General features: G+C 40.6%; 1 protein-coding gene across 1 annotated transcript in view; it reads left to right on the forward strand.

Annotated features, from left to right (window-relative positions):
- Positions 1–1,006: 1,006 nt before the first annotated feature.
- The window catches only part of LOC105932112 (rab GTPase-activating protein 1), a gene marked incomplete at its 3' end in the record, with an annotated part of 61,805 nt that continues 39,325 nt past the window's right edge, over positions 1,007–23,486 (forward strand). The window contains 6 exon segments of the mRNA XM_036133922.1: positions 1,007–1,134; positions 13,872–14,107; positions 16,196–16,225; positions 16,961–17,219; positions 17,301–17,514; positions 18,156–18,330. Coding sequence (XP_035989815.1) covers positions 13,955–14,107; positions 16,196–16,225; positions 16,961–17,219; positions 17,301–17,514; positions 18,156–18,330 — 831 coding nt within the window.

The raw sequence follows: 23,486 nt of genomic DNA on the forward strand, positions 1-23,486 counted from the left end.
AAAGGGCAACAAGGCAACTTGTGAGGAAAAAACTGTATACAATGCAGTTCAGCTTAACTCAGCAATGTGACATTTGTGCTGGGCTGCACTTTAAATACACTATGAAAAATCTGAAATTCCCTGTAACACATATAGAACTTGAAATAATACCCCAAGTCTTTTGACTTTGGGGTAAGTCACTTTTTACATCCAATGTATTTCAAAGAGATAGAATCTTACAACCTAAGCCGCTCTAACTATAGGCTTTATCAAAAAATAAAAGGTTTTGAGCCTGATCTTCAAGGTAGACAGGGTGTCTGCCTCTCAAACTAAAACCGGTAGCTGGTTCCAAAGGAGAGGAGTCGGGAAAAACAAAAGATCTGCCTCCCGTTCTACTTTTAGAAACTCTTGGAGCTGCTAGTAAACATGCAGTATGAAGGCAAAGGGTTCCGTTAAGAATACGTGGAACAACCAGATCTCTGTTGCGTGATGCAGCTTGCCTATTAAGGGAGAAGGAGAATTTTAAATTATGTTTTGGATTTAACTGGGAGCCAATGAAGGGAATCTAAAACAGAAGAAACAGGAACTTTCTTTTTGATGTTCATCCAAACTCTTGTTGCAATATTTTGAAGGCTTTTAACTGTATAATGTGGACTTCCTGATGGGTAAAGAAAACAACAGTCAAACATTGAAGTAATATTTGCATGGACTAGTTTTTTAGTGTCACCCTTGGACATTATATTCGTAAATGTTGGCAATATTTTGTGTCTACTATGGTGAGATGCACCTTTTCACCAATGAACGCCACGTGCAGTTTAGAGATAAATACGGTAATTAATTATCACGACGCTTTGAAAAATATATTCCCTATTAAAGACGTTTTAATATCAATACGACCCAAATGGAGTTTGCTTATAAACCCACGAAGCCAGCTAGCTCCAGGTCACCGAGGCCAACGCCTCACCTCACTTGGCTCAGCAGCACTCTCTCCTCTGAGCGAGGAGCGCCATCATGCGCATGCGCAGTGTAAGACGTCAGCGGGTTGGTTGGGCTTGTGTTTACAGCTCTCCTGGATGCTGCTCGCCGCCGATGTTCCTGGGAAAGTGCAATGCCGTGCCAAACGCCAATGGAATAAAAGGGCCCGCGGAGACAGAGGTGAGCGGCTAGGCGCCTGCACACGCGTGTTAGCTGCAAAGCCAGGAGCGACTGTCACTTTCGTTGTGGAGACAAGCGCCTCTTTGTTGCTGCGAACTGCCTGGGTAGCTTTGCTAGCAGGCGTTAGCTTAGCAGCCATAATAAAGTAGTGGCCTGTGAGGCTGTGGCCAACGCCAGCAAGTCAGCTGGGTTTATTCAGAGGATTTTTTTTTCTAAAAAAAACAAACAAACAAACAAACAAACAAACAGTTTACTTTAGTTACGTAAGGGTGACGGAATATCGTTTCCCAATGGTAAATGTGTAGTTAAGCGCTTCAGTCATCGATTTCTGTTGTTGCTATCTTAGCTAACGTTAAGCAGATAGGTGATGGCTAACAACACAGGGGCGATAAGTTAACATCAGAGCAAGCAAGGTTCACCCAATGTTATCAAGCAAAAAAGCTACCTTTTATTTTTTTAAAGACTTCATGAGGTATTCCTGGTTGTATTGATTAACTTTCAAGATATATATTTGATGTGTTGCAGGGTCTAGGGTTATTCAGGGTTAATAGGTTTTAAGGAATCCAAAAAACAGTTATTAAATATCCATTTACTCCTTGCTGAGGGGCGTTTGATTATTATTCTATCTAAATATTTTTAAGCAGCAAAGCTTTCAAAGCGTTAAAAAGTACTGTGCTCATAACCAGACTCCAAAATCTGCCCTTTAAAAAAAAATAAAAAAATGCAAAGCTCCTTTTTCCAGGCAGGATCTACTAGCAGAGCACCAATCAGAGAGTTTGCAACCAATTTCCGCTGGCCTGTCCATACTGAACTCAACCTGATTCCTAGTTCTCTTTAAGAGTGTCGGTAAGGGCTCCACAAATGTTTTCTAGCTTCTTGTCATGTTAAAAATTGAGCTGTCCTAACAATGAGATGTTTATTGTAAAATAAAACTATGATTTCTCCAAAAAAATCTCCCCAAGTTAGAGACCGGCCTCTATGTTACTGTAAATGTATGATTACATGTTGATATCAACAAATCAGAAGTCAGTTAATTTTAATAATTCAATTTAAAGCAAAATACATATTACCGTGTATAGGGTCATTGTACATAGCGGTATACGTACAGCTAATAAAAACACATCAAAGTTCAGTTTTTCAGAAAAAAATATGATGTGTAAGAGATCAATTAAAAATTGATTACAGAAGTGTAATGTGTGACATACAAAATCACCGGGAACACAAGGATCATTGCAACAGAAGCTGGCCATTTACAAAAGGCTGCATCCAGTCATATTAATGGAAAGTTCAGGGGAAAGAACTAATTTAATATGCTGTGTCGCAATATAATCATATATTTCTCTAGAAAATCATGTCAGACTGATTTCAGTTTAAATACCTAGTTGATTCGGAAAATAGCTAACTGACCCTTTTACCGCAGTAACAATTTCCACACTAGGAGTGTTTTGTCATCAGTATGGCCTGGTGGTGCGTAGGTATGCTGCGTCCACTGAGCAGCAAAAGATTATACTTTAGGTGCCGATCCGTGGGAGACAAGCCGATATCTCTGTGTGTCTCTGTTTCTCCTTAATGTAGCTTCAATCATAGCTAAGACTTTTATAGGACTAAATCTTGCCACGTTTCGGTTGACTAAATTAGTCGTAGGTTTAGATGATTCACATGAATTAATCTAAGAATTTATTTTTCAAGGCACCTGTTGGAAAATATGTTGCATTGAGCTTTAGGATTGTCTTCATCCTGATGTTTCTGGAAGGTTGTGGTGTTTCTGAACGTTATTGTTACTCCACATGCTTTGCAAAACATTTTTTCAGTTTTGTCATTTTCCCTCTTTCATGTCAATAACGACCAAAAATGAGATGTTTCTGGATTTAGGAGCAAAAAATGTCAGCAAACCTTTCTTGCATTCACAGATGGTAATTGATGAAAACTATGTGAAGATTTATGTGGTCACTAACACTGAGACTACTACATGGTTAGAGAGACGGTCGTGAATGGCTCCAAACAGGCTTGCTTTGGGGACGGCTTCATATCTGCCACTCATTTTGAAACTTGACTGGGATGAAGAAGCATTGGTTGAATTGGCTTCATCTGTTGGATGAATGCATTTAATCTGAGGAAGTACTCCCACTCAGCCAATCACACAAACATAATCACAGTTTATTTTAAAGAAATCGGCCAAAATGATATTGTAATAACACTTTGTTTTCCTCTTACCTTTAAAATACTTTGTTTGTGTACATTTTCTGCTCATGCCACAGTTTTAAACTAACATAATTCTGATTTCAGCATTAGAGCAGCTTTTTTTTCTCTATCATGTTGAGTCAGTAGGACGGTTAAAGTCAACCCGATAAGTGGTTTGCGAGGAGTTTCTCTGCACATTTCTCTCTCATAAAGCTGGTCGTTACTTAGTCAGCTTTTTTTTTTCTGGTCTATATCCTGAAAGGCAGCTGTTCTAAACTTTTATTGCTGATGACACATTCACTAACCACCGAAATAACAAATCCCTGTTTTGTTTCTGCGCAAACATCTGTTGTGTATTGCCGTCAATAATCCGTGTTTCACCGAGACCCAGAACGCAGTCACTCACTTAGTTTAATAGATAATTACCGCTCCTCTCCGTTGCGAGAGTTTTAATTGCCGAGTACTTTGTCTCGGTTGAATAACAAAGCCGTATACTTAGCTGTCTCTGCACCAGCCTAACATCCGTTGGACGCGCTCCAGCTCCAGCATCTTGGAACGCGGCCAGACACGGCAGTCGTCGTTCTCGTCTGCAGCCTCGGTGCGCTTGGCGTCACCTGGTTCCAGTTCTGAATGGAGCGGCCATTAAGCTTGTAGCCGGATTTCTGCAGAGAAGAATGGTTCGTTTTGGATGTTATTACTTGGTGGTAAAAATGCAATTAGAAATTAGAAAATAATAATAATAATAATAAACTATAGAGGATGATACATATAAACTAGATATGTGCAATATTAGTATGTGAAAATGTAATTGCAATAGGCTTCTTGATTGCAAGATTTGTTATGATATTTCACATGCCATGTTTTCGAGCTTTCCAGACCAAAAGTATTTTTGGCACATTCCATGGACTTTTTTTGTTCTTGATTCTCACAGCTGGTGTAAAGCGTTTGAAGAATGTGATGCTAAAGCTCACAGAGGATGATAGGACCGTGCTCACTCTTTTTAAAAAAAGCATTTTCTGTCAAAGATTTGGAGTCCTTGGCTGCTGAGCCGATTGATAATTGGATTTGCCATAATGGAGGTGCTAGAATACACAGGGTGTTTAACACACATCCCCATGATGCACATTAGATAAAACATGGCATTACTGACACACAGAGATATCAAAGTCTTCTTTATAAGTGTTTTTTTTTTCATGGTTAGGTATGCGATGTACCTAGTAAACAATAAAACAGGCCGTTTTCCCGATGGTCCTTAGCCAGGTCTGCACCTCCTCCATTTTGCGCTTTTATAGCCACACACCCTGATGAACCTCATACATGGTTTTCCTTTTTTAGCAGATGCAATCACATTTTATATTATGCAAGCCAAATGACACATTGTCTGAATATGTAATGTAATATTTCCCCAAAAACGCCATTTTGTGAAACCGTTGTGGAGCAGTTTGAGTAATTTAAAACCTGCGTGGAAATAGCATCTTACATTTGGTTTCCTCAGTCTGTTGGCTTCTTCCTGTCTCTTTGTTCGAACTCTGATCACTTGACACCTTTGTCCTTGACCAAGGCCTTTATTGATTTTTGTTATCCAGTAGTACTCTCCAGCCTTTGCCACACTGCTCTGAATAGCGCAGCTGTTTTGAGTATTTTAGGGATTATTCTGATTTGTTCTGTTAGCGTAATTAGAGATTCATCAATTGGGCTTTTCCTGACTCACACAGATTTATTTTTGAGGTCTGACCTGCCGACTAAACTTGTGATACGTCCAAGAACTGTAACTCATAAGATGTTCTGCTGGTGTTTTGAGAGTAATTATCAAAAAAAGTGCAGCCATGGCCATTTTCTGCTGTTGCTTAATGACCTATTTTTTTGATAAAGAATTCAAACTCTGAATTCAAACTAAGCCCCTTTATACAACCAACTCTTTAAAAAAAATCAAAACTACAAGTTTTTATAAAAGGAAAAAACATGTCTGAACTCTATGAAGGGGGCGGGGCTTAGTGACGGCACGTTCCTGGGTCTGCATCTGTGATTGGTTGGGAGGATGTAATCACTGTAGCATTAACCTACATGATAAGCTAGAATGCAAAAGGAAGCAAAACTGTTCTTCTATTGAACTTTTTACTGAGACGTTTTTTTTCTATCACACCACATGTCTATTGAACGATATATAAATATGACAGCCTCACACCGAGCTAAGTGGTGAACCTGCTCTGAGGCTGTGCCTTCAGATCAACCATCTGAGGAGGAAGGGAGACCATGAGGAAAGAGATATCTCCCCCAGATGATAAAGACCCCCAACGCCCCAAAAAGGAAAAAAAAAACACAAAAGGCTGTTTAGGAATCTGTTTAGGAAGCTGAGAGGATGCGGACGCTCGGCTTAGCGTGCATCTTCTCTGCGCTCTTTGGACCCAGAAACTGGGGGGTTGTAGCCACTGTCCCCTGTAGGTTATAGGAGAATGCAATGATGGAGTCTCAGGCTGCATATTGGCCAGGAAACATTTGATCGCTCAAAGCGCGTTCCCTTCTATGTCCTCCATTTGCAGGTCTTCCAGCAGTGCCAATGCATCCACCGCGCAGCATTACGCACAAGTGTATTTGACTGTGTGCAGCAATTAAAGCAATTGCTGCACACCTTGTCACAGTTTATCCGTTAATCTCACCCTGGTGATCATCAGAGAGAGGAATGCTGTGCGGACTTTTATTTCAGATTTTAGACGGCTTAAAGGCATTCTTTTATTGATTTGAAGGGTGCTTATGTGTAGTTTTGTGTCACCAGCGCACACATCAATAAATCAGCGGTTTTGAATGCCTATGGTGAAGTCGATCTATGATTAAAGTCTGAGATGAAGTGAAATTCAACGTCTGCAATTCACCACTTTTCCATCTGCGTCTCCGATTTTCCCCCGTCTCCAAAATGAGCGTACGTTGGCGTAAGGTTCGTGCATTTTCCCATGAAGTTTTTCAAAAAATAACAAAATAAATCCAAACTTTTGCGTGGACAGTGACGTACGCAAATTTCAGGCCCCGTTTTGCTTTATGGAGGCGATCCCAGAACCGATCAGAGGAAAATCCCAATTCACATCTTTGGTCAGTTGTTTAAATTATAATTCTATAATATCTAATCATATACTACTCACCCTGCTCAGTTGAAAATTTATTGGAATTTTTTTGATTATGCTATTTTCTAATACCTGTACACTTTTCCCCCCCTTATGTTTACTATTCCCCTTACTGAGTAGTCTCTTATTTGTTTTATATTTTGACCTTTCTACATGCATCCATTTGCATTTCCCTTTGCTGCTGCGCCACCCGAATATCCCATCTGAGGGAATATTCCATAAATGTAATTTATTCTATTTTATATAATTATAATTAGGCGCCTGCCATAGCATTTGCAATGAGGAGGCAGTGCTGTGCGAAGCACAGCACTGCCTCCAATGCAAATGCATGGAGGCACCTATTACTATGCACCTCTAAACGCGTCTCTTTATTAATATTCTTTATTTTTCTTCCTTCACGATTAATGCGGCCCGAACCGTAGCGTGCACCCCCACAATATATACATCAAAACGTCTGGCTCGGTCTCGAGATGTGTGCTACTACGTTTATTGGGGTTTCGAGTTACCATGGCAACAAAATTAGCGAAAAACCACCCCCAAAAAAAACCATAGGAATGAATGGAGTCGGGTAGAAAGAAAGCCTCAAAAAAGCCTCCAAATGACCATTTTCAACGCTGTACTGTGTCGTCATGCTTTCACCTACGAACACCGTTTAACTTCCAGTTTGTAGATATATGTGAGACCTACTCAGAAGTGAAAACGGGATGTAGATATCTCTTATCGTCTCTTCACAGTTACTCCTCAAAGCTCATGTCCAAAAATCAGCGAAATCATCGTTTATAATGAAAGTCAATGACGGAATTCTCCAACCGCTAGAGTGGCCCACTCTAGCTTTTTTTAAAATTTCAAAACTCCAAACAACTTGACCTTACTCGCTCAATTTTCACTCTACGTAGACAAATTATACATCAAAACGTAGGTATTTTTGTCAGGATTCGGGAAATGTAATCCTCATTGGTGTGGCATTTATACATTTTTCGCAAATCACCTCAGACCGACACAAACCCGAAACCTCCCCCATTCATTTCCTATGGAGCGGTTTTGAAAAATGACGTCTAAAAATCCAAAACATCACATGTTTTCGCATCGTCGCTACTCCTAAACCGTTTTATGTACAGACATGAGACTTTCACACATGAATGTCCCAACCCTTCTGGCACTCAGAAAAAAGGAATTTTGTGAATAACTGTTACGGTTTTTCCGCAGGAACAATTTGTTCGGGAGTAGCGAATGTGCAAAATCCTAAAAACGCTTTGGAGCTGCATTTTCCCACATCAACCACTTTTTTACATCGTCGCTGTGTCTACACCGATTTTTGTACAAACATAAAAATGTGCTTCAGGGTCATCAAAAGCCTGCTGATACTCATGGTGAAAGAATTATTTTGATATCTCTTATACTTTTTGAGTTACAGCGATTTGTTCGGGACCCTTTTTAGAGGATTTCTGAAAATTCATAAAAATGCCCTTTAGATCATAATTTTTTACGCCTTTATTAAACTTTTTCTAGCAAAAAACGATAGCATTTCTTCTTCCCCTATCCGTTACGAACTAAACACAGAAAAAATTACGTCTCTACCATTTACGGTTCCGGAGAAATCGTGCGTTGTTCGAGGCAAAGTTCTCCATTATAATCCAATAGGCAGACTTGGACACCAAGTGTCTGCACTTTTTTAGACTGGCCCGCTGCAGCTGTGTCAGTGAGTTTCCATGACGACGGAACTCTGAGGGCCAGTGGGAGACGTTCCATTGAGATAGAATGGCAACTTTCGACGCCAGCTGCAGCGGCTGTGATTAATGTAGAAATCTGAAATTCGCACAGTCACTTCCTCTTAACATTTTAAAATTTTAAAGTGACTTTCAGCCATGTGTCAATTTTCTGTCCCATTTTGGATTTTACATGCTTTCCTATTGGGCCTTTGCTTCAAACAGGACCTGGCATGATAACCAGACACGACCCAATTGGCCAATACAGCACCACCCACATGTGGGAAATGGCACCACTGACCATTTTGGTCAAATGTTGAGTTCTGGGCCCAGATGTGGTGAGGCTGAGTTGCTAAAGGAGGCCAACCTGACCAATGAACTTTGGTCACGTTTGGTGACATTAAGTATTGGCACCCCTATTTGAGGCACTTCCCAGTACAGGATTTGGACCAAACTAACAGAGTACACTCACCCAGTGATACCAAACACAACCATGTTAGCGGCTAACGGTTAGCATGTTGCTAACTGGAAGTAGCTCTAGGAAGGTCTCACCAACTTTTGCTTCACAGAGTCTTTTCTTACTTTAGAGAGAAAGCTCCACAAGAAATTTGGGCTATGTCGCATAAAGCATCTTCAAGCTATGAGGTGTCAAACATCCAATGCTTTTTAATGGGGGATCAAACCCCTTATGGTCCCAATACTGCATGCCCATATATGGAGCTACAGTATAGCTCAGAGGGAGAGTGCAGGCTTACCATGCAAGAGGTAGTGGGATCGATTCCCGGCGTAGGAGACTAAGAGTTTTGTATTATAATCCCCACAGTGTGTATATTAAAACATGTGTGCTGATCCCATGAAGTATTTTTTGTACCACCCGCCATTTTGATTTACCATGGCAACGTTACAAACAACGTTTTTTCTCCCTATTTGAGGCTCATGCCAGTACAGGATTTGGACCAAACTAACAGAGTACACTCACCCAGTGATACCAAACACAACCATGTTAGCGGCTAACGGTTAGCATGTTGCTAACCGGAAGTAGCTATAAGAAGCTTGTACAAACTCCTGCTTGACAGATTTGGTGAATTTTAGGATTTTCTCCCTTTTTAGGCACTTTTCAGTACAGGATTTCAACTAAACTAACAGAGTAACATCACCCGGTGATACTGAACACAGCCATGCTAGCGGCTAACCGTTAGCATGTTGCTAACCGGAAATAGCTTTAGGAAGGTCCTACCAACAGCTGCTTAGCCAGAGTTCTTAAACCTTTACAGACAGAGAGGGCTGTAGATGTCAGTGAGTCTCCATGACAACACTGCTAGCAAGAGGCTCCTAGGAGGTCCATTGACTTAACATGGCACCTTTCAACGGCCGGTGCGAGGGCTGTGAAGACCGTAGGAACCTGAAATTCGCAGTGTTACTTCCTGTTGCTATTTCTGACGGTACGGTACGCACCAAGTGGCAGGCGCCTTGCTAAATTTCTTCAGAAATTTTTCTAGTTGAAAATTATCCTGCTGTAGAAACGCCTGAAAAACAAACAAAAAAAACAGCAAATGTATCATGTCATGTTTCCACATACTATCTCTCCAGAGGTGCTGCAAACATGTTTATCTTTTGGGAATTTCGTCTTTCAGAACAGATTTCTATTTAGTAATCATGTTTGGTTATTGTCAGTGAGAGCGGCCCCATTATAATGGATATAATTGCACCCACATGTACACCAAAGGGCCAGGGTTTCCAGCATTGGTTCTACTTGTACTCTTCCAGAAGTTGCGATACATCACTGCTAATGAAACGTTTGTAAAAAGCCACAAAATGGCCGATTCTGTGCCTTTCACAGTGAAGGAAGCTTTATCTTCTCTGGCTCTTTGAAACCGGGGTGGCTGCTGGACACTTTAGGACGTCTAGAGGCTGAACTAGTGTTTCACATTTACCTTGCATTCCTTTGCTCTCCGTTGCATCTCTGCTAGAGATACAAGGTCATTTTGAAGGGAACTGTGTTGCAGCTCTGAATGCGCTCTGTGTCTCTGCGTGGCGCTGCCTCTCAGGAGGTGCACATAGACCCCATCTGGCAGCCCAGAACAGGCTGTTCAGCCGTGGAGGGGTGGTGAGCGAAGCAAAAGTAACTGCGAGCGGACACGGTTAGTTTCCAGTCCACGTCTTTACGTGTGCTTTGACTTAAAAGTGCTATTTACGGAGATATGTTGTGTTTCTGTTTGAGTACGCCGCTCTACAGAAAGGCCCTTTTTTTGTTGGTCTTTTATTGGAAAAAATCAAATAATTCTCACACTGAGCCACTGCAGATCACTTCCATAACACACTATCATTTATAGGCCAATGAAATGGGGAAAAACTGGTTTAATTTCATACTCCAGGTTGGAGTCTTAAAGAAATTGCTGACTTGACTCCTCTAAAGGCCAGAAGTCAGTAACTTTATTGGGAAACATGGGCTGTTTTCTGTGGACATGAGGCATCTATGAGCCGTCTCCGGAAAAACTCATCTGCAAATAGGATTCAGTTCAGTAGAGGTCCTATTTATGTAATTTTCCAACTTTTTTTTAATTTACCTTTGTTGCCTGATTACTGGTGCCTGATCTAATTTGGGTTGATTTTAGGTAAAAATAGGCATGGGCTAGTAAATAATTCTCTCAGTATAATAACTAAACTAGAATACTACAAGTTTACTGTTTTTTTTGTGTGAAATTGTACAAAATAATCAATAAAATAATTGCCTTTATTCAATATTGCAAGGCAACAATTATTCCTAAAACAATATGGCATTCTGATAGTGGACAAAATGACATTGGTTATTGTCTTAAATTTCAGTGTCAGTATATTTTCAGTCTATGGCCCCGCCCCCCTCCTTTGCTGCCATTACACCCAAGTTCACTTATCCGCTTGTGGCTTCGCCATCCTTCAGCTTGGACTACAAAATCATGGCGAGGAATAAAAATGGCGGGTTTGCTAAATCGGTAAGCCGGAAGTCCATGATCTTGTTTAGCAGCTCCACAGCAAATACTGAGAACTAATTACTCATAAAACATAATAGAGACCAGAGAAAACTGAACACCTTGAAACCCAAGCTGAATATACAGATATCTACGCAGCACCTAGTCAGACTAAATTAAACATCTCTACACTCCTAGAGACTCCAGGTACGCAACAAAATGTATTTAAGGGGTAAAAGGGTGAATTTTACATGATAAACACTTATTCTATTACTGTTAGTTGGTCTATGTTTTTTGCCAAAACAGGGTTACACTTAAATTTAATATTTCTCCAAAGAAGGACTGAATTGTCCCTCTACTTATTGGTTTTGCCCTAATAAAGAAAGTTAGTTAACCCTGTGCCTTCAAAAAGATGTTGCAGCGAGTATTTTACATAGTATAGACTTTGAAATCTTAGCATTGTGACAAAGCTGGTTTCTTATGAGCAATATTAGATTATTTTTGTTTTGTTTCTGGGGCTGCACCAAGACACTGATAAAGAACAGCATGGCTTGGCAGGAGCAGGCGGAGATCTGTGGTTGAGGCCAGGGAGGACGACGGGGTAACAAGGCAGCCATTGTAGGTGTTGGAGCTGCCGGTTAAATAGACGGTGTTAGAAGTTTGTGCATCCATACAGATGTGGGTCAGTGAGCACTCATTAATGCTCATGATACAGCTTTTGGTGTTTTCCTTTCCCTTCATGCTCTTTGGAGTCTTTTCTCGCTATTTGATACGTAAACGAGTCATTCAAGCCTTCTGCTGTCTCTAGCATATAAATACATAACTTATGCCTCAAAATGCACAGGTCTTTAAAATAATGTGGATTTCAATCAATTACTCTAGGGCTGGACAATTAATCGCATTGCAATCTAATTGCAGTTTTAAAAAATGCAATTTTCACATTGCAGAATCTGAAATATTTGGTTATGTAACAATTAATGGATCAGACACGTTCCTTAGGTGTCGGTAATGTATTTATAGTGGGTTTACCTCCACATGGAAGGGAAGAGGGATGCAGCAGTGAGATAATCTACGTTTATTATTTGTTTTAGAGTTTATATAATCAATACTTTTTTACCAGAAACTTTCAGGAATCTCAACATAGCATTAAGTACTGATCAAACTGTTTATTACATAGACTTGTTTGTTGGCTGCATTTAGTACTATATGTTCAATGTTAGATGTCCAACAGTCCAATTCCTTGTTTAAAAGTAGTCGTTCTTTACAAACATCTTTATCTACAGGCCCTTTTTGTTGCTTGTGGTCAATGCAGAGAATAGTCAAAATTAGATCGCAATTATGGTTGAAAGATATCGCAATTTACTTTTAAATTACTTCTCTATAGCCAAAATTAAATCCTGCAGCAGAGTAATTATTTTGTCCAAATGCGGCAACACATTTATTTTGTTCACAAGAATAAAAGCTACTGATTTCCTGAACTAGGAAGCAGTTTGCTTATCGTAGTCAACTACTTTTCTTTTCAGTTAGATAAAGTTGAGAGTTTATCAGTTGCCATCAAAATTGGCTAACCCTATCAGGAGAGTGGAGGAGATTACTGTTAAGTACAGTCAGATTAAACAGAGTTAGAGATGCACCCATCCAGTTTTTTCCGATCCAGTCCAATACGATACCAGAGTTGAGCATATCGGCCGATACTCGATACCGAGGCGGTACTACAGTTGAATTAATGAACCGTACTGCCGTGTTTGTGGTCTTGAAATGACGAACTGTATCACCACTAACCTGACGCCGCCAGATAGATTTGCTTCGCATATCCATCTGGAAACCTTCCGTTGAAGTAATTTTGGGAAGGGGCGAAAATACTGGTTAGCTGATTGGCCTATGTTGGTGATAGGCCATATATATATATATATATATATATATATATATATATATATATATATATATATATATATATATATATGTATATGTGTGTATGTATATGAGAGAGAAAATTAACATTTCTGGCAGCACATCACTGGATAACTATAGCTTTAGAGATTTGAACAAAGTTGTTGAGGTTTTACTGCTTTTGTTGTTCTGCCGGCGGAGCTGCTTGTCATAGAAAGGGAGGGTGGGCTACAGAGTGAGGGGGAAGTCCTGACAAAATATGAGAAAGAGATAAGAAAGACTCAAGGAAAGCTGGGGAGTAGCCGTGGGTCCTGCTCCCTTTCTAGGCTCTTCCAGAACGCTCATTTGAGCCTTTCTTCCTGTTGCACACAATGGCACCTTGGTTTATTTTCAGTGGCTACCTCATGGCTTGATATTTTTTGCATTGGCCGACTGCGGCTGCCAGTGAACATAACCGCCTTTGTAAGAGGAAGTACTGACACAGGTTAGATGGATGTTGTAGCAAAGGGGCTTGTTTTCCAGTTCTTCACATACATCTGCATTGGTGTGACTCTTGCATCGCAGCAAGCAAATAATCATACATAATCTTTATTCTGCTAAAATACACAGGAACAAAAGAGTGTTTAAAAGGGTTTGTTCCTTTTTTTTTCTCGTGTCTATCAGTCCCACTTAAACTGAATTTACCTTTCAGTGGGGGTATACGTTTACTTACCACCTAGGTGTTTTACTTGTTTTTCTTTAAGCTGCAAAGAAGACATCAAAAAATAATTCAGATATAAACGTCCCCATTTTCAGAAGGAGGACCAAGTTTCTGCTTAACTAAAAGTGGCTTTCATTTTCTTCATGACTGCTATGATCATGTATCCTATTATTTATTTATTTTTTTGCTTTCCTAGGTGATTTTGCTCATCATCTCCCTACACCACCTCCTCCTGTCTTCCATTCATGAGCAGCAGGGTCGAAATTAAAAGTAGCAGCCATGGATGACAAGGGCTCTGTGGGGAAGATTAGCGTGTCTTCAGACTCAGTGTCCACTCTCAACAGTGAGGACTTTGTCCTCGTGTCCCGGCTGGGGGACGACACCCCTTCGTCCACGAATAACGGTAGTGATGACGAAAAGACGGGACTGAAGGTAAGGATGGGCGGCGTGGGTGTAGAACCAGAAGAGCCGAGCGCCGGAGCCGGATCTTTTCCGATGATTCTTTCAATGCCTGGGGGAGCTAAAAACTTATAGAAAGTAAAAAAAAAATAATAATTTTTTAATTATGTTGGAAAGAAATATATGCAGCGCTTTTTAAAAGTATTCACACCCCACAAGTTTTCCTTTTTTTTTTTACTTTTGAAGTAAACCCACACACCTGAATGTATTTTACTGGGATTGTATGTTGCAGACCAATACAAAGTAGTGCATAAATGTGAATTACATATTTATTTATTTTTGGAGAAATGCATATCTGGAATGTTGTACCTGCATTTGTTTTGGGAGCCATTTAGTCAGTTTTCTCTAGAACCGTCTTTTGCTTTGGTTACCGCTGCGTCTCTTTTTGGGTTGCGTCTCTACCAACCAGCTTCACACATCCAGAAACAGACATTTTTTTTTAATTTATTTATTTTACCTTTTTTTTTACTTTTTTGCAAAAAAAACACTCAAGCCTAGTGGGGTTGTATATTTTGTGTCCATGAACACTAACTGTCAGGTATCACCACACATTCTCAGTTGGATTTAGGGCTTTACTTTGACTAGGACATTCTAATACATTGTGCTTTTACACCTGCACACTGCACAGCCGCCTGGGCTGTATCTATAGCACCTTTGTCTAGCTGGAAAGTGAACCGCTGTTGAGCCTCTTGTGGGTTTTCTTCCAGCATTTCCTTGTATTTAAGTTCAATAAATCCTCACCCCACCATGATCCGCACAGCAGTGTTTTTCCAGTTTTGATTAAACATGTTTTGATTGAACTACACACAGGCAAAAGCTAGTTGGTTACACTATATTTTATTCATGGGTATCAGAGTAAAGGGTGTGGACTTCAAATGCATGTCAAATTTTTTTCAGATTTCATTGTTTGACTTTCATCCAGATTTGCAGCTATGCACTACTTTGAGTTGAATGTTTTGGTCGTAACATGAAAAAATGCACAAACGGTCAAGCAGAATGAATACTTTGCAAAGCCCTGTAGAACAACCTTAACATTTGCACACGGGCTGAATGGCAACGTGTCAGCATTCGTAACGCGACATTAAAAGAGACCAGTGCATGAATAACCCAAAAACATTTTGATGCACGTTGACTTTTATCAGTTAATGTGCAATATAAGTCATGGAAGTTGCAGATTAGAGGGGTCTAGCTTCATTCATGCATCACTCACCTGTAATAGCTTCATATCATCCTTTCTCACGTACAGTTAAGACACCTCTCACCATATGACTAACTATTTCTTGTGTTGCTATTTTATTCTCGTTCCACACTACTCTCGTAGATTTAAATCTTAGTAAATTGTGTTTACATTTTCCTATTAACACTTTCTAAACCTTGTTAGCCATGGATATTTATGCTAATTATTCAACACTTATTCAGCAGGTTGATGGACTTTGAGACTGGCGGTGCATTGCATTTTAGCTATGTTAGGATTATGTTGTGACCCATGTTGTGTATTTGTTTAGGGAATAAAGACTTTAGAGGCCTCGTGTGTTCTTACAGATTCAAATTTCATCCTGTCTCATTACCCTCCCTATTACAAAACTTATCATTAAGTAACTGTCTTCATACTTTTCCGCCCTAGTTTACTGCACCTGTACAGCCTTTGTTGTACCAGTAGATGGTGCCAAAATAGCGTGGAGCTGCATGTTTATTGTTTTGGAGGATGATGCCTTTTTTTTTCCAGCTGTTTTTATGTAACGCTTGAGGATAATAATACAAGTTTCCATTTTGCTGATTTGATCGGCGGCCAGTAGAGTTTTCATGTGGCCATCTGGGCATCATCAGCTTGCTGTCAGATGTGTGAAAACCAACACCCAATCACTTTCCTCACATTGTAGAAAGAATTCACTCCGTCCATTGAACCCCCCACTCATCCAGATATCATCTTTATTTATTTTAATTTAATTTAATTTTTTCCTTCTTTATTTGGCGACACATTCTCTAGCACATCTCCCTCCCAGCCAGCCCATCTAGTCAGGTGAGGAGCCAGTGTGTCTAAACTTGTTGTTTGTTATGCAGGTGATTTCAGAGGAAGGGGTCAGCTTTAAGGTCAGTCCTCTTCTCCTGCTTTCCCCACCCCCCCTTTTTTCTCTTCTCTTTTGCTTTCCTTTGCTTTATCTCTGTGATGTGATTTAGTGGTGATCCTGTCTGTGATTATTGTAGCTTCCTGTATTTGTTTACCTGTTTATTGTGGGGCAACGTCGTCATATTTGGATTTTGACGATGGTACACACCCTTAATGTAGTTTTAAGCTACCTGCCACAGCTTTTAGCTCCACCTGTTAATCACGAAGAATAAACCACTTGTTTAGCAGCCATTCAGCTGGAGATAGATGCTTGAGCGAAGCAGGGTTTGACAAAGGCTTATCTTTGACTCTCTAAATCGAGTTTGCCTACCGGAAACTGTGAAATGAGCCTCCGATTTTAGTCGGCACAAACACCAACACTACAGTTTCTTTATTTCACTCTGCCTCAACACGAGGAGGTATTTTACTCCCTGAACTGACATACTGACCCTTTACTAATCACTAACATTAAATTAAAATCTGACACACAATATATCTCTAAAACCATCAGTAAGCCAGACTTTTTCAGAAAATCGCAATCCGTCAAACCGAATTAGAAAGTCAACTGTTTGTAAACGGTGCCGACGCGCTTGTTGTTGGCTTTGATCTCTAGCGGTGATCGCTGCGCAAATCCTCTTTCTTATCCTGCGTTTGGATACTAACTCGCAGCGTTTCCCTGCCGCCTGTACTGATGTGTTATTCGGATATGTCTGTGTCAGATCGTGGGGAATGGGAGCGAGCAGCAGCTCCAGAGGGAGTTGGAGGACGTCCTCATGGACCCGTCGGTGGCAGACGCCGGGCCGGGATCAGAAGCGGGGGTGAGCAGCCTCGGCGCGAGCGACCTCGCGGCTCTTTCTAACACGATGTCACCCGTGCTGGTCGGCACCGACCCGCTGAGTTCCCCGCCTCCTAAGCTGGAGATGGTGCTCCCCGTGCAGACGGCCCAGGAGAGCGAGCTGAATGAGAGGTCTTACAGAGGTGAGGCAGGAAGGGATTGTTTCAGCCTTCTCCTAAAGCTTAAACAAGTCAAATAAATGTCGCCTCTAATGCTCCTTGCAGCAGATGAATCGTCATCAGAGGGAAGTCCTTGCAGTCCAATTCCAGACGAGGACAGCGTGGTGTTCAGCCAGCTCACGTATCTGGGGTGTGCCTCTGTCAACGCCCCCAGGAGTGAGGTGGAGGCCCTTCGCATGATGAGCATTCTTAGAGGGCAGTGCCAACTCCCCCTGGATGTCACACTTTCAGTGCCAGGCGTGTCTGAGGGCACCGTCAGGTCGGTGCAACACGAGGGTTAACACTAACCTGACTCTAGCCAGATGTATGTCGCTCCGCCTAGCTTCACTTACATCCATCTGGGACATCTCCATAGGAATTGCCTTTTTTGAAGGCTGGGCCTTATCAAAAATCCTTGCATATGATTGGATAAGCCAATCTGTCATCTTTATCGACGTGCCATTTCAACCACTCACACCGAAGCTAACCCGTGACGCTGATGAGAGCGACGCAGGAAAAAACAAAACAGAACAGCCAACAAAAGCCTTCAGAACCGTTCTCTGATGTTCTTTTAATGAAAAAATTTTAGGTACATTGGACAACACGGAAGAAATAGCAGCATCAATGCTAACGCTAGCTTCCTCGATGCGAGCCGCCATTGTTGTCTGAATCAAATCAGTCTCACGGTCGCTTCTCCACTACGTCACATCTATGAAACTCCAGCTCTGCGTCCTGATTGGCTAGACAATAAAATTGGTTGGAGAAATCACTCTCTATGGGAGGTGTCCCAGATGGATGTGAGTGGAGCTAGGCGGAGCGATATCAATCTGGCTAGAGTCAGGTTAGGTTAAGGAACCACTTATTTAAACACACACACACGTGTTGCTCTCAGGCCATAACAGACCTCTTCTGTTTTGACAGGTTGTTGGACCCCCACAACAACACAGAAATTGCCAACTATCCCATTTATAAGATTCTCTTCTGCGTCCGAGGCCACGACGGCACCCCAGAGAGCGACTGCTTCGCCTTCACCGAGAGCCACCACAACGCAGAGATCTTCAGGATCCACGTGTTTCGCTGCCAAATCCGAGAGGCGGTAAGGAAGTAATACACGCAGAAATATACGTCTGTGTAGGAATATGAAACATAAAGAAGGTTTCACAGGCTTTCATGGCAAGATCAGGTCAGTTATGTGACACCAATTCACAACAAATGTCATCTCAGGTCACTTTGAACAACAAATAGTTCCAGTCGCCATCCAGTTATAATGAATTCAATTAACATGCTAGTTTATATTGGGGGGAAAAAGGAACTTTTGTTCAGGGTAGCCTTTTATGGGGGGAAAGATAGAGCACACCAAGGGAAAGTAGCAGAAGTAGTTCCTGTAGTCGACTTCATCAAGGTAAGCAACGCTCTAACTTGGTCCAGGAAAGAAACGTGGTAAAGTACTGAGCCAGGAGTACTTTCTTTGGGAATGAACAGCAAAGAGCGTAGACATTTAGTAACTGCAATAGCTTTGTCAGTGGCTTCCTCAAAAACATAGTGTTAGAGATTATGAGATTACAGATGCTGGAGCTGCAGAAAGCAGGTTAGTGGGAAACGACAGACAACTCACTGACACTGAGGGCGTCACAGACGTGGCATACATAAAGAAAAGGACAGTTATCTCTATGTTATGCAGGGCTGTGTCTTTGCTGATCCATGTAGCCAAGCCAACTTTATTTACAAGCACTTTATTAACAGCACAGCTGATCAAAGTGCTGAACACAAATGAACAGCATACCCGATAAACACATACACTGCAAAAACGGATCTAAAAATAAGTAAAATGTTCTTAAAATTTGTGTTTTTGTCCTAGATTTGAGCAGGTAAATAATATTACCTGCCAATGGAATGAGTACTTTGACCCCTAAAATAAGATAATTAGACACCCTGCACTTGAAATAAGATGATGGAAATGAGTTGTTCCTATTTTAAGTGCAAAAAATATTATTCCATTGGCAGATCATCTTATTTACCTGCTCAAATCAAAGACAGATACGCTCATTTTAAGAAAATATTACTTATTTTTAGTTCCGTTTTTGCAGTGTAAAATGATTTACAATCAACTAGAGTAGATAGATAGATAGATAGATTAACTTTAATGTCCCAAAGGAAATTTGATTTGGGTTACAGACTCTGGCAGCTACATAGTCCAAACTATGTGTCACACTGCATTCACACATAACACTACTATAAAAATTTCATTATAAGACAATAAATAGATACATAAAGGAGCATGTTACATTATATTCACAATAAAAATTTGAAAGAAGAGAAAAAAATAATAACAATGATGATAATAAATAAATAAACATGTATAAAAACCGTTCTTTAAAAAAATCTGTTTTAAGAGATACTGAAAAAATAAATAAATAAATAAATAAATAAAAGAGCATGTGTCAGTTTAAATGTTGAATACTGTTGCCTATTCAACAATTTACTGCTTAATGCTATTTGTTGCTTTAATGGAAAGCGGAACAAATGAGTTCTTATAGCGGTTTAATCTACAGGCAGGGACTCTAAGACGTCGACCTGATGGGAGGAACTGATATTCTGAATAAAGAATATGAGTGGGGTCTGACATGAAGAGTAAAATATATATAAAACACTTAAGAATATTATAAGTAACTTGAGTAAGCATAATATAAAACACTTAAAAGATGTAAAAAATTTGAATAAAATGAGCTCTGTCATGATACATCAAAAGCTAATGAGAAAAGGTGGATTTTCAGAGCAGATTTAAACATGGACAGTGAAGAGGCCGGTCTGATGTGTAACGGCAGCAGCCACAAAAAAAAGCTCTGTCCCCTCTGAGCTTCTGCCACGTCCCGGAGAAGCTGGTCTGCTGACCTGAATGAGAGGGAAGGGCGATGCACCAGCAGAAGCTCAGAGAGGTAGGGTGGGGACAGACCATTCAAAGATTTAAAAATAAATAAAGGAATCTTAAAATGAACCCTAAACTGAACAGGCAACCAGTGCAACGAGGCTAAAACAGGAGTTATGCGCTTTCGTGTACCAGTTAAAGGCGAGCAGCTGCATTCTGCACCAGCTGGAGACGAGACACTTAAGCTAATGTAACCGAGAGTTCAGGGCTCTTGCTTCCTCGTTTTAACTTTTCCTGCATCGTGATCAATATGGGAGTCCAGTACTGAAGCTGTACCGTTTTCTCTGGCTTGTTTAGATTAAATGTGTAAAGGACTGGGAGGAGCGCCGACAGGGGGGCGGCTATCTTAATAGGCACAGTTACACACTGAACGACTGAGCCAGGGGTACTTTCTTCCAAACACAGAGATAATAACAAAATCTCCATCCATAAGGAAAGACACATAACCAAGAAGCACTGAACTGGGTGTAACTTCTGTGAAAAGATAAATAAGCTGGGGATCACAAAAAAATATGCATACATTTTAACAGGAAAAGAAAATGGGGAAGAAAAGAGGCCTGAATATCACAAAATCCAATCTATTTTTTTTATAAAGCAATTTAAACTACCACAGATTACTACAATACTGTACAGATGAATACATTAAGCGGAGGAGGCTTGCAACAGAAATATTTGCTTCCCATTTAGAAACTGCTCTGGTGGGAACATGTGGAATAATCAAATCTGCAATGAAACATGGCGCTGGATAGTTCAGTGAAGCAGTTGTGCATTGCTGATAATAAAAACCACAAATAGGGGGAGATTTCGGTCTAATGTAACAATAATGCATTTAACGCTTCACATACAACATGATTAAGAACAGTGATGCATCAGTGAGGCATTTACGCCGCTGTGTCATAAAGATAAACACCCTATTTACAGTTCTCAGAGCAAACACGCACTGGCCTAAAGAGCTGCCATTACAGGTATGTAAAAGGCTCAATAGATTTGATAAAAGACGGAGCAGATTTATTTAAGAAAAAATTGGGTTAAAGTACAGCTGCTGTGTTCAGTGACCTGATTTCTCCCACATGAAAGCACTCAGTGTGACTGAGAGCCTGCAGACAGACGCTGCTTTATTAGTCCCACTTCATCCCGCTATTCCAGAGTCCCAGATTCCAACCAAGAACACTCACACCACACCACACCACAGCACTAAAGCTTACAAGCACAGTCAGATTCGCTCTCAAGACATTCAAACGTGGAACATTCTCAGTAACAATTTGCTTCCTCTTTTAGTAACCCAAAGTCTCTGTGGCCCAGTATATTCCCTTTTTTCTCCACCTCATCAGGCTTAACTACCTACTCGTCTTTCTGGGCTCCTGTTTGCCCCCACACAGCAGGGGAGAATCGGTCCGTTTGTTGCCCCAAACGTTCGGGAAAGACTGTTTTAGTCGTCAATCTCTTCTTCGCAGGCGACGACTCCCAGTGCATCTTAAATCAGCATATTTTATTAGTGTGGTTTATGTTTCTTATATTTACATTGTATATATATTTCTATGTGTTTTCTGGCTGCATCCATGAAGAGCCGCACCTCCCCGTTCCTAAACCATCTCCTTTGTGCACTCTGGCCCCTTAGCTTGTTTCCAATAATTGCTGGTTTCCTGATGGAGAGCCCCACTGTGTCTCATACCCAGCAATTTCTCTTTCCCAATGTGCTTTTGCTGCTTCTCTGCAAAGATGCATTTATTAGGCTTTCCAGTACATATCTGTTCCATTTGTTGGCTTGTTTTACACGGACACCCTACACTTATAATTGTAATTTTAATATTTTCTCTGTATACAAAGGTTGTTTACTCCATTTGTTAGGCATTTGACTGAGGCGTGTTTGCTTTACGGATTGCAGACAGTGAAATATTCACACGTCCTGAATCTCAGCAGGCCGGGCTTTTTGGAATAGAGATAGAGAAAGGTCCGCAGACTTGATCGTCACACCATTTATTAACAACAGTCTTTTTCCTGGTTAAATCCTATTCAATATTTAAGTCCTAAACACCACAGAACACACTGCAAAAACAAAACTAAAAATAAGTCAAATCTTCTTGAAATTGGTGCATTTGTCCTTGATTTTAGCAGGTAAATAAGATGATTTGCCAATGCAATGAGATTTTTACACTTAAAATAGGAACAACTCATCTCTATCATCTTATTTCAAGTGCAAGATGTCTAATTATCTTATTTTAGGGGTGAAAATACTCACTCCATTGGCAGATCATGTTATTTACCTGCTAAAATCAAGGATAAATGCACTAATTTCAAGAAAATTTGACTTATTTTTAGTTCTGTTTTTGCAGTGCAATGTGCCATCCAGTCCCAGCACTATTTTATTTATACTTTTAAAATAGATTTTGAGGGCCTGAAAACTGAGCAAACTTGAGTTTTGAAAAGTTTAGAATTTCAACATGAAAAATGTGTAGAAACCTTAAAATAAGTTTGACCTGACACATTTTGGGCGTAAACTTAAGGAAACGTCATATGCAGGAGGCCCTTTCTGCTTCAGCTCTTTGTTTAAATTTCACGCATTAGTTGTTGTTTCATTTGGCTTCCTCTTGCTAACTACAATGGATGTAACAAAAAGACACATGTGAAAGTTTGTCTTGTGGGCTCTAGTTTATGTCAGCGGTCTAGATTTTTGTAGGGAGGGTTATGAGAACTGGTAGCGGTCCAGGAGGTTTATGTGAGACTACATATATTTACATTGCATGTGCTGGAGAGGCTCCTTAATGCCGTAGAAAAGGAATCCATCTGAGAACAATCAAATCTGGAAAGACTTACTCGAAGATTAAGCTGAGCAGGGAACAACACTTCTATTGTGTTAAATGTTGTTCTTGCTATCAAGACAGGGGTAAGACCCCCTCCATTTAGCTTTCTTCACCCCCCAACTCTCTCCTCCATCTTCATTTGGTTCCTTCGTAAATATCCCCTGGTGTTCTTCCTCTTTACCAGGGATAGAACAAACGCTGCTTTATACTCAGGTCTTAAATAAACAAAGGGGTCGTGTTATATTCATTGATAACAGCAGTTGCCCCACGCCATCTCTCTGTAACCAAAAGCTTTGTTGTTTATCCACTTTTAGAAATGATCCAAAGCCGCCTCGAAGTGAGCCTTAAGCTGGGGTGCACTGATCTGCTTTACCATGGGCACATCTGTCTGTAATGATGGGAATTGAAGGACTTGCTGGGGGGGAAAGGTACATTTACAGAATGTGACTAAATTATCACTTCCTTCTTGGCAGTCTCTACCTGTACCCAATTTTGATTTGGGAGATTTACCAGAACCCCCCTCTG

The sequence above is a fragment of the Fundulus heteroclitus genome, unplaced genomic scaffold (genome assembly GCF_011125445.2).
Source record: "Fundulus heteroclitus isolate FHET01 unplaced genomic scaffold, MU-UCD_Fhet_4.1 scaffold_70, whole genome shotgun sequence".
Taxonomy (NCBI): Eukaryota; Metazoa; Chordata; class Actinopteri; order Cyprinodontiformes; family Fundulidae; genus Fundulus; species Fundulus heteroclitus.